The 15,576-nt window shown below is 41.5% G+C and overlaps 1 protein-coding gene across 3 annotated transcripts in view; it reads right to left on the reverse strand.

Moving 5' to 3' along the window:
• Positions 1-15,576, reverse strand: part of hsd17b3 (hydroxysteroid (17-beta) dehydrogenase 3) — a 60,102-nt gene that overhangs the window by 4,385 nt on the left and 40,141 nt on the right. The window contains exons 10-11 of one of the 3 annotated variants that reach the window (XM_073071451.1): positions 2,532-2,678; positions 528-1,630 (exon numbers count right to left, since the gene is read on the reverse strand). In XM_073071451.1, coding sequence (XP_072927552.1) covers positions 1,625-1,630; positions 2,532-2,678 — 153 coding nt within the window. In that variant the 3' untranslated portion in view covers positions 528-1,624. Of the gene's footprint in view, positions 1-527; positions 2,392-2,531; positions 2,679-15,576 lie in introns of those variants that run through there. The other 2 variants (XM_073071432.1, XM_073071441.1) reach the window with 2 other exon arrangements.

A 15,576-nucleotide genomic window follows, 5' to 3' on the forward strand; every position in this document is an offset into this window, starting at 1 on the left:
TAGCTGGAGTGCATGCTTCCACTGCTTTTCGGCTCTTTGCTGCTCTTTTTCCTTTTCAGCTGCTTCCAGCTGTTTTAACTTAATTTCATGTTCCAGCCTTAATTTCTCCAACTCTAACTGAGCTGTCCCACTAGCTGGTGCCTTTTCAGGGATATTTTCCAATACTTCTGCTGAAAACACATTCTTCATAATATAATACTGAGTTATGGCCCTCCGCACCTCCCGCTTTTTCATCGACAACCTCACCTCTGCGAGGTTTAGTCCTTTCACAATATTTATTAATTCTGACTTGGTGGCCGCCTCTAGCACCTCCAGAGTTGGGTTTTCTATAAATTCATCCACGTCCATCTTTGCTGGTTTCCCCGTCTGGCTACCCGTGCAACCAGATCCAAGTTTGGACTTACAAGCCCGATTCACTGGCTCCCCAATTTGGTATCAAATCCCGAGACGAGAACCCCAAGTTGTTACGTACCCCGTAACTGGGTCACTTACCAGCAAAGATAGAGAGGTCTGTTGAAGTCTGATGGTACTATTTTTAACAGTATTTATTGATAAAAATACACAAAAATAATATCAATGCAAACATACAGATAATATACTTCGTCAATACTAAATCTAAAAGCGCGGGTATAATAATAATCAATAAGAAATAGCTCTGTCGTTTGTCTAGGGGATAATGTATTGTCCGATGGAAATATAAAAGTCACTCTAGTTCATTCAGGCTGCAGCCTTTGGTTGGAGTTAAGAGAGAGAGATTTTGGAACTTGCCAGTTTCCTTTTTTATGATGTCGATCCTTCGAAATGTCGTTGGTGTCCTTTTCCTTTTAGCTAAACCGTCTTCCGTGGTCAGTCCCGCCAATCCCAGGCAACGGGAAAGGACGCACGCGGGCCCCACCGGCTGTCGCTATTAAACGCTGTCACGGGATTTCTAGCGTTTCTCCTGGTGCGTCTGAAGGGGTTGTTCCCCAGACCCTCTTTTATCCTTACTCACGGGGTCTCAGATGTCAATCAGGTTGGGATGGAGCCATTCCCCAACCAGTCCACTTTGGTCATTCCCTGAGGGCTTCAATGAATAGTACAGTACTCAATACACAATTCCGTCTCCCAGAGATAATGGCCATTATCCGTGGCTTTGTATCGCGGAGGCCAGGACACATTCCAAACGTCTCTCTCTCATTTCCTGGGTCCCCAGACCCGAATTAATAGCGATCTTGCGATTCTCAAAAAGGAGGGGGCTACTTTGTACCCTTCGGCCCCTCAGAGTTGTGGCACTTTTGTAACACTTAACAGATTGGGGTCTTAGTCAGAAAGACCAAGGTCCAATTGCAGAGGGATGAGTTGATACCAAGCTGGTGAAGTTTGGCAATCAGCTCGGAGGGGATCACAGTATTGAGTGCCGAACTAAGGTCAATGAACAGCATTCTGACGTAAGAGTTGGGGCTGTCCAGGTGGGTCAGGGCAGAGTGAAGTGCAGTGGAGATGGCATCCTCTGTTGACCTGTTGGTGCGACAGGCAAATTGATGGGGGTCCAGGGTAGTGGGCAGACAGGATTTCAGATGTGATAGAACCAGTCTCTCAAAGCACTTTGCAATGATGGGGGTGAGTGCAACTGGGCAGAAGTCATTCAGGCCTGTGGCAGTGGAATGAAAGGTGAAAAGTTTGAGAGATGAGCAGGGCAGGAACCTTTTTTAAGCAGAGCCGGGTACAGGCTGGCAGGGTAATGGTGGAAGTAGGATACCACAGTGGTGTTTAAGAGGGTCTTAGATGAACAAATAAAATGCAGTGAATGAAGGGATATAGAAGAGATTGTGTGTTGGTCCAGACATTGTGGATTGCAGGGCCTGCTGCTTTGTTCTAAGTTTTACATGTTTCATCAGAAGAGCCAGAGAATTTAAAATTAGATCATGAATCATTAACATTTGGGATACAAAGCTGGTATCAAGTATGATGAATACTTGAATAGCTGGTATGATGAATCTACTGGATTGTCATAAAAATCCAAGTGTTGTGCTCGCCTATCCCAAAAGCAGAAATCTGTCGTCATTGTCTGGACAGGCTGTTTAGCTGTTAACTTTCCACAGAAATTTCCAGCCAAGTCAATCAGTTCAAGGGCAATAAAGAAAGGAAATAAACATACCAGTGATAATAACAATCCATGAATAAGGAAAAATATATAAATCAATCTTTTTCGTCAGATAAAATAGAGCAAATATTGTTCAAAGCTATAATTTGTAATAATGTTGAATTGGTCTATATATAACAGTGGATGAAGTATGCTCATCTGGCTTTATTTTTGCTTTGATTATGTATTTTCTTTATCCACTCTATCAGTAGTTCCTGATATGCATCACTGAAAATAATCCATTGAGGAATTCTTCTGAAACAAATGGCCTGAAAAATGAATGAGTTATTTATTAGATGATCTGATTTGTAGTGGATACTATAAGTTTCTATTTCACACTCTTGAAACGATTACCACTGATCCATAAATAAATCTGAAAACAAGATGAACTCGCATTGGATGTGATTACCTGTATTTCATGTATCAGACCGCCACTGCATCGATCCCCAAGCAGGACACAGTTCAATGATTCTCTTGCAAATTGTTCAGCGCTCTGAATCATCAATCCAGGATCAGATTGTGACATTTGACTAGCCACACCGTAGGGCATTAAACACTGAAAAACAGATAATAAAAAGGATCACCCATTTTCAGAGTATTACCATGCTCCAGCAATCCAGGCACGAGCCTAACCTTCTGTGCTGTCTGTGTGCAGCTTGAACATCTTCTCTGTGACAGTGTCAGTTTCCCCCAGGTGTCCCAGTTTCCTCCTTGGTAAGTTAATTGACCAGTTAAATTACCCCTAGAGTGTAGATGAGTGCTAGAATCTGGGGGCAGTTTGGAGGTGCAGTGTTAATGCAGATGTTTCGAGAAAAAACATTAGGAGGGATACTGATAAATTAGTGCACACTAGTCAGTATGAACTAAGTGAACCAATGGACCTGTTTCTGCTTTGTATCTCTCTTTATGACTTTAAGATTTGAGACTCAAAATTAGAGTGAGACTTCAAATTAATTACGAGGAAATGTATATCTCCATCAAAAAATGGGCGCAGAAGAAATTCCTAATTCTCAATGCATGGACTTGAACCTTGCTTAACCTTGGGCACCTGATATCTAATTGTTATCTTCGAACAGCCTGCTTGGCAAGAGGCTTGAAGATTGGGGACATATTGTAGCAAATTCTCAAAGGGAACAAAAAGTTGGAGACATCTGGGAGAGGAGATGATTATGAGGGGCGGGTAGAAGTTAAGGTCACAATGGGAAAGTGGGTTCGTTGTGGGGGGGGTTGAGGTGGTTTAGCAGAAATGAGTCTTATTAAGCTTTGGTCCCACTGTTTCATGCAGGACACTGCATGAGAAATATTGCTGCCCTTGCAGGCTTTACATGCAGCTCAGTATTTTCAGCATTATTATATATTTGGATGGGATCTGCCATGATTTTTATATTTCATGTGGATTAGGTTTTCCTTAATGCAATCGGCTTCAATACAATCTTCCTCAAGGCAAAGTAACTGCTCTATAGATCAACAAATGTAAAATATTTCCGATGCAGGGAATCTAAAATAAATAAGAAAATATTGAAAACACACAGCAGGCCAGACAGTGCAAATGGAGAGAGATGCACAGTGGGCATTTCAAATGTATGTCCTGTCATCAAACTGACAAAACTTCTCTTTGCCTCTCTTCCATTTTTCTGGAAGTTGAATCTTCTTTTATCTCTATCTTTTTCTCATTTCTAATGAAAGGTGTTACGAATGTGCCACAGCTCTGAGGGGCCAAAGGGTGCGGGGTAGTCCCCTTCTTTGTGAGAATCGCAAGATCACTATTAAGTCAGTTCAAGGGACACAGGAAATGAGAGAAAGACATGCAGAATCCACAAAAGGGTTGGAATGTGTCCTGGCCTCCGAAAGGCGGACCCATTGATACCGGCTATTGTCTCTTGGAGACGGACTTGTGTATTGCATCCTGTACGATGCAATCAAAGCCCCAGGCAATGAACCAAGGAGGAGGTTGGTGGAGGGATTGCATCATCCCAACCTGATTGACACCTGAGACCCTGTGAGTCAGGATAAAAAGAGGGTCTGTGGGAACAGCCCCTCAGATGCACCAGAAGAAACGCTAGCGATCCCGTAATAGCGAAAGCCGGTGGAAGGCCACGTGCGTCCGCTTCCATTTGCCCGGAATAGGTGACCTTTGCCACAGAAAAACGGTTTTTAGCTAACAACGGGGAACTCAACTCCCAACGACTCTCGAAGGATTGACATCATAAAAGGAATGGGCAAGTTTTAACCCGTCTCTCTCTCCAACCAAAGGCTGCAGCCTACAGCTTGACTGAACTAAAGTGACTTTTATATTTCCATCGGACAATACATTATCCCCTAGACAATGATAGAGCTATTTCTTATTGATTATTATTATACCCGAGCTTTTAGATTTAGTATTGATGACGTATATTATCTGTGTGTTTGCATTGATAATATTTTTGTGTATTTCTATCAATAAATACTGTTAAAAATAGTACCATCAGACTTCAACGGACCTCTCTACCTTTGCTGGTAAAGTGACCCAGTTACGGGGTACGTAACAAAGGTCACTACGCTACAATGTAAGCTCTTTTTTTCTATCTATAGTTGCTATCTGTTCAGTTGAGTATTTCCAAAATGTAATAGAGTCATAACGTTATGCGGCAAGAAAATAGACCCTTTGGTCTAACTTGCTCATGTCAAGCAAGATGTCTATCTGAACTAGTCCCATTCCCCCACAATTCACCCATAACCCTCTTAACCCTGTCTATCCATGTCTTTTAAACATTGTAATTATACACCTTCCCTGCACCTCCTACTTCCTGAAATTACCACACAGATCTCTTCAAAATCTCACCTGAAACTTATGGTCTCTTGTTTTAGATTCCTCCTTCTCTAGGAAAGAGAGTGTAAACCTACACAAGTCATTATTTTATAATGTGAAACATAACTCAATATTTTTATTGTCCTATTAATGATTTGACCTCTCCTTTAGCTAGTATCAGGAGACCACCAGAATACTACACATTACTTCAGAGGCATTCCTGGGCAACGTACTGTACTTCACTGGTTCTGCACACATGATAAAGAGGAGCAGGCGGAGAGCATGTCTGATCAAATCTTGATCTCAACACAACCTTCTTGCTCTCTTTTCCCATACCCTTTGAATCCCTTGTAGTTCAAATATCTGTCAATCTTCTCTTCTGGTAAGAGGCAGTGCACACGGCCACAGTGGCCTCTTGGAGGCCAACCAAAGGTGTATTTTTTTTTAATGTCTTGTTTACAATTGCAAGACAATGCTGGACTCCAAGAACTTCAGGTACTCCAGGTCTATCCCATCAGTGAGCTGCCCGTTGGGGAAGAAGATAAACCAGGTGAAGATCGTGCTGCTGCTTGCTACAGGAAGGTATCGAAGACATTGGAATTAGAGGGCGAAGACGGCGTGCAGTATAACCATAGGTGGTAGTTTTAGGCGTTTTTCTCTTGTGATTGCAATACCCTATTGGACATAGATAATGTAAGATACCACAGGCCTGTTTCCCTTGTTCGGTGGCACGATAGACAGCAGGTGAACTGTCTGACCTGATATTTAACTGGGACTGGGCCTCAAGCTGCGGTCTTGTCTGCTACTGCAGTGCAGGAGAGGAGACACAGGAGGCAGCGTAGTGTGGTGACTACGCTCAGTTGGAGGATGGCCTCTCTCATTGGTGCTGCCCTCCAGTGCTCGATCGGTGGATTACAAGCATGTGTTTGTCTACAGACTGCCGAGAACTGCACTATCAATTTGCAGGACAGGTCACCCTGGGACTTGGACTGTATATATAATTTTTTTTTGCATGACTCTATGGGTGCTTGCTATCTTGATTATACTGTGCGCCTTGTGCTGTGTATGTTTTGCACCTTGGCCCCAGATGAATGCTGTTTTATTTTGGTGTATTTATGTATAGTTGAGTGATAAGTGAACTTGAAATTGATGATTTGATTGATTTAAACATTCATTCAGTAGCCTCTTACCCAGGTACACCTGCTCTTGATGCAAATATCTAACCTGCCAAACAGGTGGCAACAACTAAATGCATAAAAGTATGCAAACATGGTCAAGAAGCTGAGTGTTTGTTCAGACCAGACTTCAGGATGGGGAAAAATATGATCTAAGTGACTTTGATCCTGGAATAGTTGTTGGTACTAGATGGGCTGGTTTGAGTATCTCAGAAACAGCTGATCTCCTGGGATTTTCACACATAACAGCCTCAAGAGTTTACAGAGAATGGTGCAAAAAAAAAACAAAAGCATCCAATGAGTGGCTGTCCTGTGGGGAAAATGCCTTGTTAATGACAGAGATCAGAAGACAATGTCCAAACTGTCCCAAACTGACAGTAAGGTGACAGTGACTCAAACAACCAGGTGTTACAACAGTGCTGTGCAGAAGAGCATCTCTGAATTCACAACACATTGAACCTTGAAGTGAATGGGCTACAATAGCAAAAGACCATGATCATATACTCAGTGGCCACTTTATTAGGTACAGAAGGTACATAATAAAATGGCAACTGTATGTATCCAATAATTTTGTCTCATAGCTTTCCAGGGGTGGAGTCCCAAAGATTCAAAACCTAGAGAGAAGAAATTCTTCCTTATCTCTGTCTGAAACGGGGAACTCCCTACTCTGAAATTCAGCCTGCTAGCTCTAAACAGTCACATAAGGAGAAACAGTGTTTCAGCAAGTTCCCCTCAGAACCTGCTTACATACTATCATCTCTCATTCTCCTAATCCTCATTGAGTGCAAGTCCATTTTGCCTAATCTTTCTTCAAAGTGAAATCCTTTTGTTCCAGGAATCAATTGCATGAGCTTCCTTCTAACACAAGTATACCCTTCCTTAACTACGGAGATCAAAACCAGACTCAATATTTCAAGTGTGGTCTCACCTGCACCAGGTATGATTGCATCAGAATTTCACATTTTTAAACTCCACACACTCTGCAAGAAAAGCTAACATTCCCTTTTTCTTCCTAATCATAAGCCATTCTTTAAAGTTTTATGCATCATAAAATACCGCAGAACACTTTGAATAACATATATTCCATTGGATAGCAACTTCCTATAGCTCACTCTTTAAATATTTGTGTTTTCTCAATCACTTCTCCAATGTAGGTGCTCATATTTTCCCACATTATATTCCATCCACTATCTCTTTACCCTCTCAATTATATCTATCATCAGGCTACGTCTGTCCTCTTCACAACTTTTTTAAACATCAGAACTTTGTATCATAAGTAAATTTGGCTATAGTACTCTCAATCCCTTCATTCAAGTCATCAATATAGACTTCAAGTAGTCAAGGCCACTGCAGAACTCACCAAGTACTGACTACCAATCTAAAAATGATCTACATAAGCTAACCTTTGTCCTATTAGTTAGGCAATCCCCAATCCATGCAAATGTATTCCCCAATACACTTGGCTGTACAGTAGCTTTTTATGGACACTTTATCAAAATGCCCCCTGGAAGTTAAAATAATGGTTCCCCTTATGTATGTGACTACAAGACATAGGAACAGAATTAAGCCATTTGGCCCATCGAGTCAGCCACGCATTCAATCCTGGGTGATTTATTTTCACTCTCAACCCCATTCTTCTGGCTTCTCTCCATAATGCTTACTAATCAAGAACCTAACAGCCTCCACTTTAAATATACCCAATGATCTAGCCTTCACAGATGTCTGTGGCAATAAATTCCACAGATCCACCACCCTCTAGCTGACGAAGTTCTTCATCATCTGCTGTAAATGGACGTCCCTCAATTCTGAGGCTGTGCCCTCTGGCCCTAGACACTTCCATGAATGGAAACATCCTCTGCACATACACTCTATCTAGGCCTTTCGATGTTTGATAGTTTTGAGAAGATACCCCAACTACATCAAGGTAGAGCATCTGCTTTGGATTATCCAGCCTGTTTGGTGCATCCTCAAGATCAAATTTGTTAAGCAGAGTTCACATTCATAAAATTATGCTAACTTTGTTCGATTGCTTTGTGATTTTCTAATTCTTCATAATGGATTCCAGAATGTTCTCAATCATAGGCCAAGTAGTTATTTTCATTTCTGTACTTTTTTTAATAATGGTATTGCATTTGCATGGGAACCCTCCAGTATCTAGGACATTTGGACAGATTATAATCAATACATTCACTATTTCTGCAACTAATTAAAACCCCAGGATGCAGAACAACAAGTTCAGGGGATTTGTTGAACCTAGTGTGTAGGCACACTAGTTTGCCTGCTACTTTTTTCTCTAGTCATAGAAATTGTGTTAATTTGTATTAATTTCTTCCCTTTCAACAACTCTTAAGTATTGGGATGTATTTAGTGTGTTCATCTGTGAACATCAGTCTAGATAGTCCCATTATTAATTCTGTACTTGTCTCATTTTCTAAGGCAGCAAAAATTATTTTAACCGCTGTCTTTTAAAATACAATATATAGTGGATTCTGGTTAATTGGGACACATCAGGACCAGTACATTTTGGCCTATTTAAGCAGTTACCCCAATTAGCCAAAGTTTCATATTTAAAAAGGTATAAAAAAGAGTAACAAATGAGGTATTACAATGAAATTAAGAACAAATTGGAACACTACTTATACTACTGCAGTACTATAAAACTGTATTAGTTCCTAATACCTGTACTTATCAACAGATGAATTCATCCACACTGTGTTCTTTTTACTGTAAATTAACAAAATCAGCACAGGCACCTAGTGCAGGTAATGGACTGCCTTCATACAACGCTGTTGACAATTGCATCCTCCAAATCTTCATTTTTATCATAACATTCCAGATGATTGCTATTGCCTTCAAATCCTTCATAATTTCTAACTTGTTGCAGTAGTGAAATCCAATCCAGGCCACTTCTGGCATCTCTAAGCCAGAATGTTTAAAACCGCAGTGAGCAGAATTGTTCTGAATTGTCTTACTCCTTATTTCTGGTCAAATATCAGTGACCAAAATCAGTGCTTTTTGAACACAAAGGCACGTAACTGATACTATTTAAAAACTGTTTGCTTGAAGCAAATCATATATAATTCCTTCCTCTTCTCTTGCCAACCACTAATCTTTGCAAATTGCTTGCCTTTGCTTTCAATCCAATGCATCCATTCTTCCTTAGTTTGGCACCATGATACATCCTTCGAGTAGACCCTTTCTTTCTCACTGGAAAATCGATTCCTTGAGGTTTATGAAATGTTTTGTTAAACATCATTCTTTTTACTTTATAATCTATTTCCTTGGTCCACTTTGACTAAATCATATTCATGTAATTACCTCTATTTAAGTTAAGGGAGACAATTTCAGGCCCAACTTTCTTCTCTCAAGTTATACTTGGAAATTTTACCATATTATGATCACTCATTACTAGATGATTCTGGATGAGAATTATTAATTTAATCTGTATCCTTTCACAAGAATGTAACAAGTCTGGGTTATGAGCACAACCTCAAGGCTACAGTTGCCATTTAGATTTCTCTATAAGATCCAAGTTCAGAATTGTTCTGTGTGGAGTTTTAAAGTTCTCTGTATGACCATGTGCGTTTTCTCCATATCCCAAAAACCTGCGGGTTGGTGGGCTAATTGGCCATTGTAAATAGCAACTGAATGCACTTTGTATCTGTATATCAATGCAGTAGTGAGTTGAATGCGAAGTCCAAAAGTGGAGACGAAAGGCTGATGAGCCAGCACCTGAAAACCAGCTCTGCTTATATTTCCAAGCGTGTCCACACACGAATATTACTCTGAGAAACAAAACCCTCGGGTGTTGGCACATAGTGTTTTGTTACAGAAACATCAGCAACAAGTAAACTTAATTCAAGCCAAAATAAGGCCAAAATCTTGTGCATTACTGTAGCCCTGCAGGGATGCTGAAGACAAACTGTTGAATTATCAAATAGAATGGAGCATGTTGCATGTTGCAAATTAATGTTTCTTTGTATAAAAGCTCACTAAGGCCAACCCCTTTTTACAAATTCTTGGGCAAGAAAGTGACCTCCAGTCATTGAGTTCTATATAGTGTCTTAAGTTCTAAGTTCTTGAAAAGAGAATTTTGGTCATAAGCTCTTCAATAGAGAGTAGATGGAAATGAAGAACATGCTTCAACAAATGGAAGGACCAGTCTTTCCAACTGGTACTAAACTACAGCATGGATTATCCTTCACCCTGACTGCCAAAGTAACTTCATGCTTTCTTTTAGCTGTCCTGATTTCTTTCTTAAGTATTTTCTTACTCTTTTTATACTCCTCGAGCATCTTATTTCCCCCCGTTGCCTATACATGTTATACATCTCTCTCTTCTTCTTTATCAGAGTTCTAATATCCCTCGGGAACCAAGGTTCCTTATTCTTATTCGTTTTGCCTTTAACTCTGACAGGAAGCTCGAGCATCTTATTTCCCCCCGTTGCCTATACATGTTATACATCTCTCTCTTCTTCTTTATCAGAGTTCTAATATCCCTCGGGAACCAAGGTTCCTTATTCTTATTCGTTTTGCCTTTAACTCTGACAGGAAGATACAAACTCTGCACTCAAAATTTTTCCTTTGAAGGCCTCCCACTTACCAATCATTTCCTTGCCAGAGAACAACCTATCCCAATCTACGCTTTTTAGATCCTTTCTCATTTCTTCAAATTTGGCCTTTTTCCAGCTTAGAACTTCAACCCAAGGACCAGATCTATCTTTATCTATGATCAAGTTGAAACTAATGGTGTTATGATCACTGGAACCAAAGTGTTCCCCTACACACACTTCCGTCACCTGCCCCAACTCATTTCCTAATAGGAGATCTAATATTACATCCTCCCTAGTTGGTACATCTATATATTGACTTAGAAAACTTTCCTGAACACATTTTACAAACTCTAACCCATCTAGACCTTTAACAGTATGGGAGTCCCAATCAATGTGTGGAAAATTAAAATCCCCTACAATCACAACTTTCTGTCTCCTGCAGTTGTCTGTTATCTCTCTCTGCAGATTTGCTCCTCCAATTCTCGCTGACTATTGGGTGGTCTATAATACAACCCTATTAATGTGGTCATACCTTTGCTGTTGCTCAGCTCCACCCATATGGCCTCAGTAGACAAACCCTCTAATGTCCTGCTGAAGCACTGCTGTAATATCTTCCCTGACTAGCAAAGCCACCCCCCCCCCCCACCCTTCATCCCTCTGCCTCTATCACGTCTGAAACATCGGAACCCTGGAACATTGAGCTGCCAGTCCTGCCCCTCCTGTAGCCAAGTTTCAGTAATGGCTATGATGTCATAATTCCATGTGTCAATCCAGGCCCTCAGCTCATCTGCCTTTCCCACAATACTCCTCGCATTGAAATATACACACCTCAGAAGATTATTACCACCACACACAACCTTACTATTTGTGACTTTGCATGAACTACTAACATCATTTATTTTTACCCCTGTTCCACTATCTACTCTGGCACTCTGGTTCCCATCCCCCTGCAGATCTAGTTTAAACCCTCCCCAACAGCACTAACAAACCTCCTTGCAAGGCTGTTGGTCCCCCTGTAGTTCAGGTGTAACCCATCTCTCTTGTACAGGTCCCACCTGCCCCAGAAGAGGTCCCAGTGATCTAGAAATCTGAAACCCTGCCCCCTACACCAGTTTCTCAGCTACGTGTTCACCTGCCAGCGCATCCTACTCTTACCCTCACTGGCATGTGGCACAGGCAGCAATCCGGAGATTACTACCCTCAAGGTCCTGTTTTTCAACTTCCTACCAAGCTCTCTGTACTCACTCTTCAGGACCTCCTGACTCTTTCTACCTATGTCATTGGTACCGATGTGTACCACGACATCTGGCTGATCACCCTCCCACCTCAGAATGCTGTGCACGCGATCAGAGACCTCCCTGACCCTGGCACCTGGGAGGCAACAAACCATCCGGGAGTCTCTGTCATGACCACAGAATCTCCTGTCTGTACCCCTGACTATGGAGTCCCCTAGCACTACTGCTCTCCTCTTCTTCCTCCCTCCCTTCTGCACTGCAAAACCAGACTCAGTGCCAGAGATCTGACTGCCGCAGCTTGTCCCAGGTAAGCCATCCCCCCCCAACAGTATCCAAATCAGTATACCTGTTCTGGAGGGGAATGGCCACAGGGGAACCCTGCACTACCTGCCCTTTCCCCTTTCCTTGCCTGACGGCAACCCAATTACCTGTGCCCTGTTCCTTAGGTGTAACTACCTCCCAGAAGCTACTACCTATAAACTGCTCAGTCTGCCGAAAGATCCGGAGGTCATCCAGCTCCTGCTCCAGTTCCCTAATGCGGTCTGTTAAGAGCTGCAGCTGGATGCACTTCTTGCAGGTATTGCTTTCAGGGACACCGGAGGTCTCCCTGACTTCCCACATCCTGCAAGAGGAGCATTCCAACATCTTGCCTGGCATATTCTCCAGTCTGAACAAAAAAAAACAGAAACTTCCCGGACCCTACCCTCGCCTCTGCCTGTTTCTCGCCGAAGCCTGATTGAACCAAAGCCGTCCCAGTCCGACTCAGTCCACTCCAACGATGGCCGCTGTATATGGCGGTCTTTCTTTTAAACCTTGGCGCACTACGTCACGTGCCTGCGCAGTCTAGCCTCTTTTCCCTGAGCTGTTAAAGAAAAATGACCCTCTCTCCGCGATGCCTTCAGTCTTCCACTCACAAAATGTGTTTTGTAGCAGCTACAAATATATTGCTGAAATTTGGAGGCTTCCTTGAAAAAATATGATATAAAAACATCTGGAATATTTTTGGACCCAGACCTCTGCACAAATTACATCCTGTTGATTGGTGAACTCAATTAGTCCTTCTCTCAGCTGTGTTCTCAGCAAGTGCTGGAAGTAGAGGTTATAATCCATGTGGGAACGATCTCTGGCACTGATAAAATGCAGAGATTTTATCAGGCAAGATAAAATTCTTGCTGAGACTCCCCTTTCAGATAAGGAATCGCACCTGGATGTGTTAGCCAGATGGTTTCTTTCATCATTTGTAATTATTTCAGAGAAGAATCATGAAATTGTGAAAATTAATCATGGTAAGAAAGTTTGAAGTTAATAACTCATCTCCTTCTACTTTAGGTTACAAACTTATCAATCACCCCGATGCGTTATTAATTGATGAGTTACTAACTTCAAACTTTCTGCATAATTACTCAAAGAGTTGAACTGCATGTGCATGTAACAAGAGCTGTATAACTCATCTCCTTCTACCTTAAGGCCACAAACTTATCAACCACCCCTGCTGCGGACACTTTCTGGAGGTCCAAGATCTGTATGCTTCATGACCACTGGACTAAGTGTGTAAATGTAGGAGGGGACTATGTTGAAAAATAAATGTGCTAGGTTTTCTAAAATTGACTCCTTCTACCTTAGGCCACAAACTTATCAGTCAGCCCTGGTATGTATTTGTCTACTGAGGTGGAATGTGTGAATGGCACTAATACAAGATAGGACACAAGCAGATATTTGTCTGGACTCAAGTCTACAGAGGGTGTAAACTGAGAAGCAAGGTGAGATTACATTGGAACAGACCATTTCAGAGACAGTGCCCATATGCGGGCACCATTTCATATGAGGGTTCCAAAAAAGTTTGAGATTGGAATGTAAATAGCATTGTTATTCACAGTAACTGGAAAATCATCTGGAGTCAAACATTTCACCATATATGTGAACGGTTTGATTTGATTTCAGATGTTTGTGGTGAGAAGGATTGATTCAATGCTGGGGCCTGAAAACAATTCCTTTGGTCATTTGGAAGGAGCTTCTGCTCATCCACTCCTGGAGGTCAGATAGGGAATCTGACATTTTAAAAGTGTGGAGGGACCAAGGCTGGTTGGGAGTGGTGCTGTGCTGTTGGAGTACAAGCAGAAACTCATATTGTGTTGCTGAAGGCAATGTGTATAAGCAAAACAGAAGATGGTCACTTCCTCGGAGTTATTTATGAAACAATTGCACTGAATTTTCCTTTGCAAAACGGCGGCTTCAGTATTATTTCCTATCTCACCTGGGTTCTTAAAGGAAGATTTTTATTATGAATTTTGATTAATAGCCGCATTTGTTTTTCTGAGTTGAAATTCACATTTTGAATTGTAGTCTGTCTGATTGGGAAGTTGTTCAAGGGGGACACGTTCTTGTTTATAAACATTTCCTCTGTCATCCACCTCTATGCTGTGTCCGGTCAGTTAGGCTGAGGGATCAAATAGTTTTTGTTTTGGTTTGAGCTTTCATTTCTCTGGGCCAGTACATTAGCTAAAGCAGAAGACGGAGCTCTGAATAGCACAGCACAGTGTGGGGCTTTCAGTCCATGATGTTGTGCCGACGTGCACTCAGTGGCCACTTTATAAGGTACACCTGCTCATTAATGCAGATTTCACATCATCTAATCCTCTAGCAGCAACTCAACGCATACAGACATGGTCAAGAGGTTCAGTTGTTGATGTTTGGAATAGGAAAAAAATGTGATCTAAGTGACTTTGACCAGAAACTGCTGATCTCCTGGGATTTTCACACACACTCTCTAGAGCTTACAGAGAATAGTGCAAAAAACAAACGAAGTGGATAGACAATAGAAGCAGAAGAGCACACCAGGTCTGCTCCTGAACACATTAAAGTGGCCACTATATAAACCTACCCTACAACCAATCTAACTATTTCCTCCCACACTGTCTATACCCTCCATTTCTTACATCCATGTGCCCATCTCAGAGTCTCTTAAATGTTCCTATTGTATCAACATTTATCACCAGCCTAGGCATTGCATTCCAAGCACCCACCACTCTGTAAAACACCTACCTCCGACATCTCCCCTAAATTTTCCTCCATTCACCTTAAACGCAATGTCCTCTGGCACTGGTTGCTGCCACCTTTTTTTTTAAAGTGTTAGATCACTTAAAGCTGAACACAAATATAATTTCATACCACTTGTATCACATAGGAGTTTGCAGAAACAAGAAATTAACTATTACTGAATATAATGCATTTAATTGCATTACAGTGCTAACGATTTGCAATAGTTCAACTAAACTAATAATGTTTTGTAGATGATTTTAATTTGTGCTCAGTATCTCAGCTTCTCGCTTAAGTGTCAAACGATAATCAGCCAGCATTGATGGATTCCAGTTGCCCTGATACTTTCTCTATGACTGCAATGTCCTGGTGAAACCTTTCACCATGCTCATCACTAATAGTGCCAAGATTTTCAGGGAAGAAGTCCAAATGGGAATACAGAAAAAGGATCTATAGTGACATGTTGCATTTCATGGTTTTGTATGCCTGAAGCATGTTGTCAACCAGCTGCATGTAGTTTAGTGCTCTGTAGTTGCCATGGAAATTTTCAACAGCATCCTTGAATGCCTTCCATGTGATTTTCTCCGGTCCCATTAGAAATTCTTTGAATTACCTGTTTGATGTGTGCACCAACAAAAATCTTAGCATCAGTTATTCTGGGAAACATC

Source organism: Hemitrygon akajei, chromosome 2 (genome assembly GCF_048418815.1).
Source record: "Hemitrygon akajei chromosome 2, sHemAka1.3, whole genome shotgun sequence".
NCBI lineage: Eukaryota > Metazoa > Chordata > Chondrichthyes > Myliobatiformes > Dasyatidae > Hemitrygon > Hemitrygon akajei.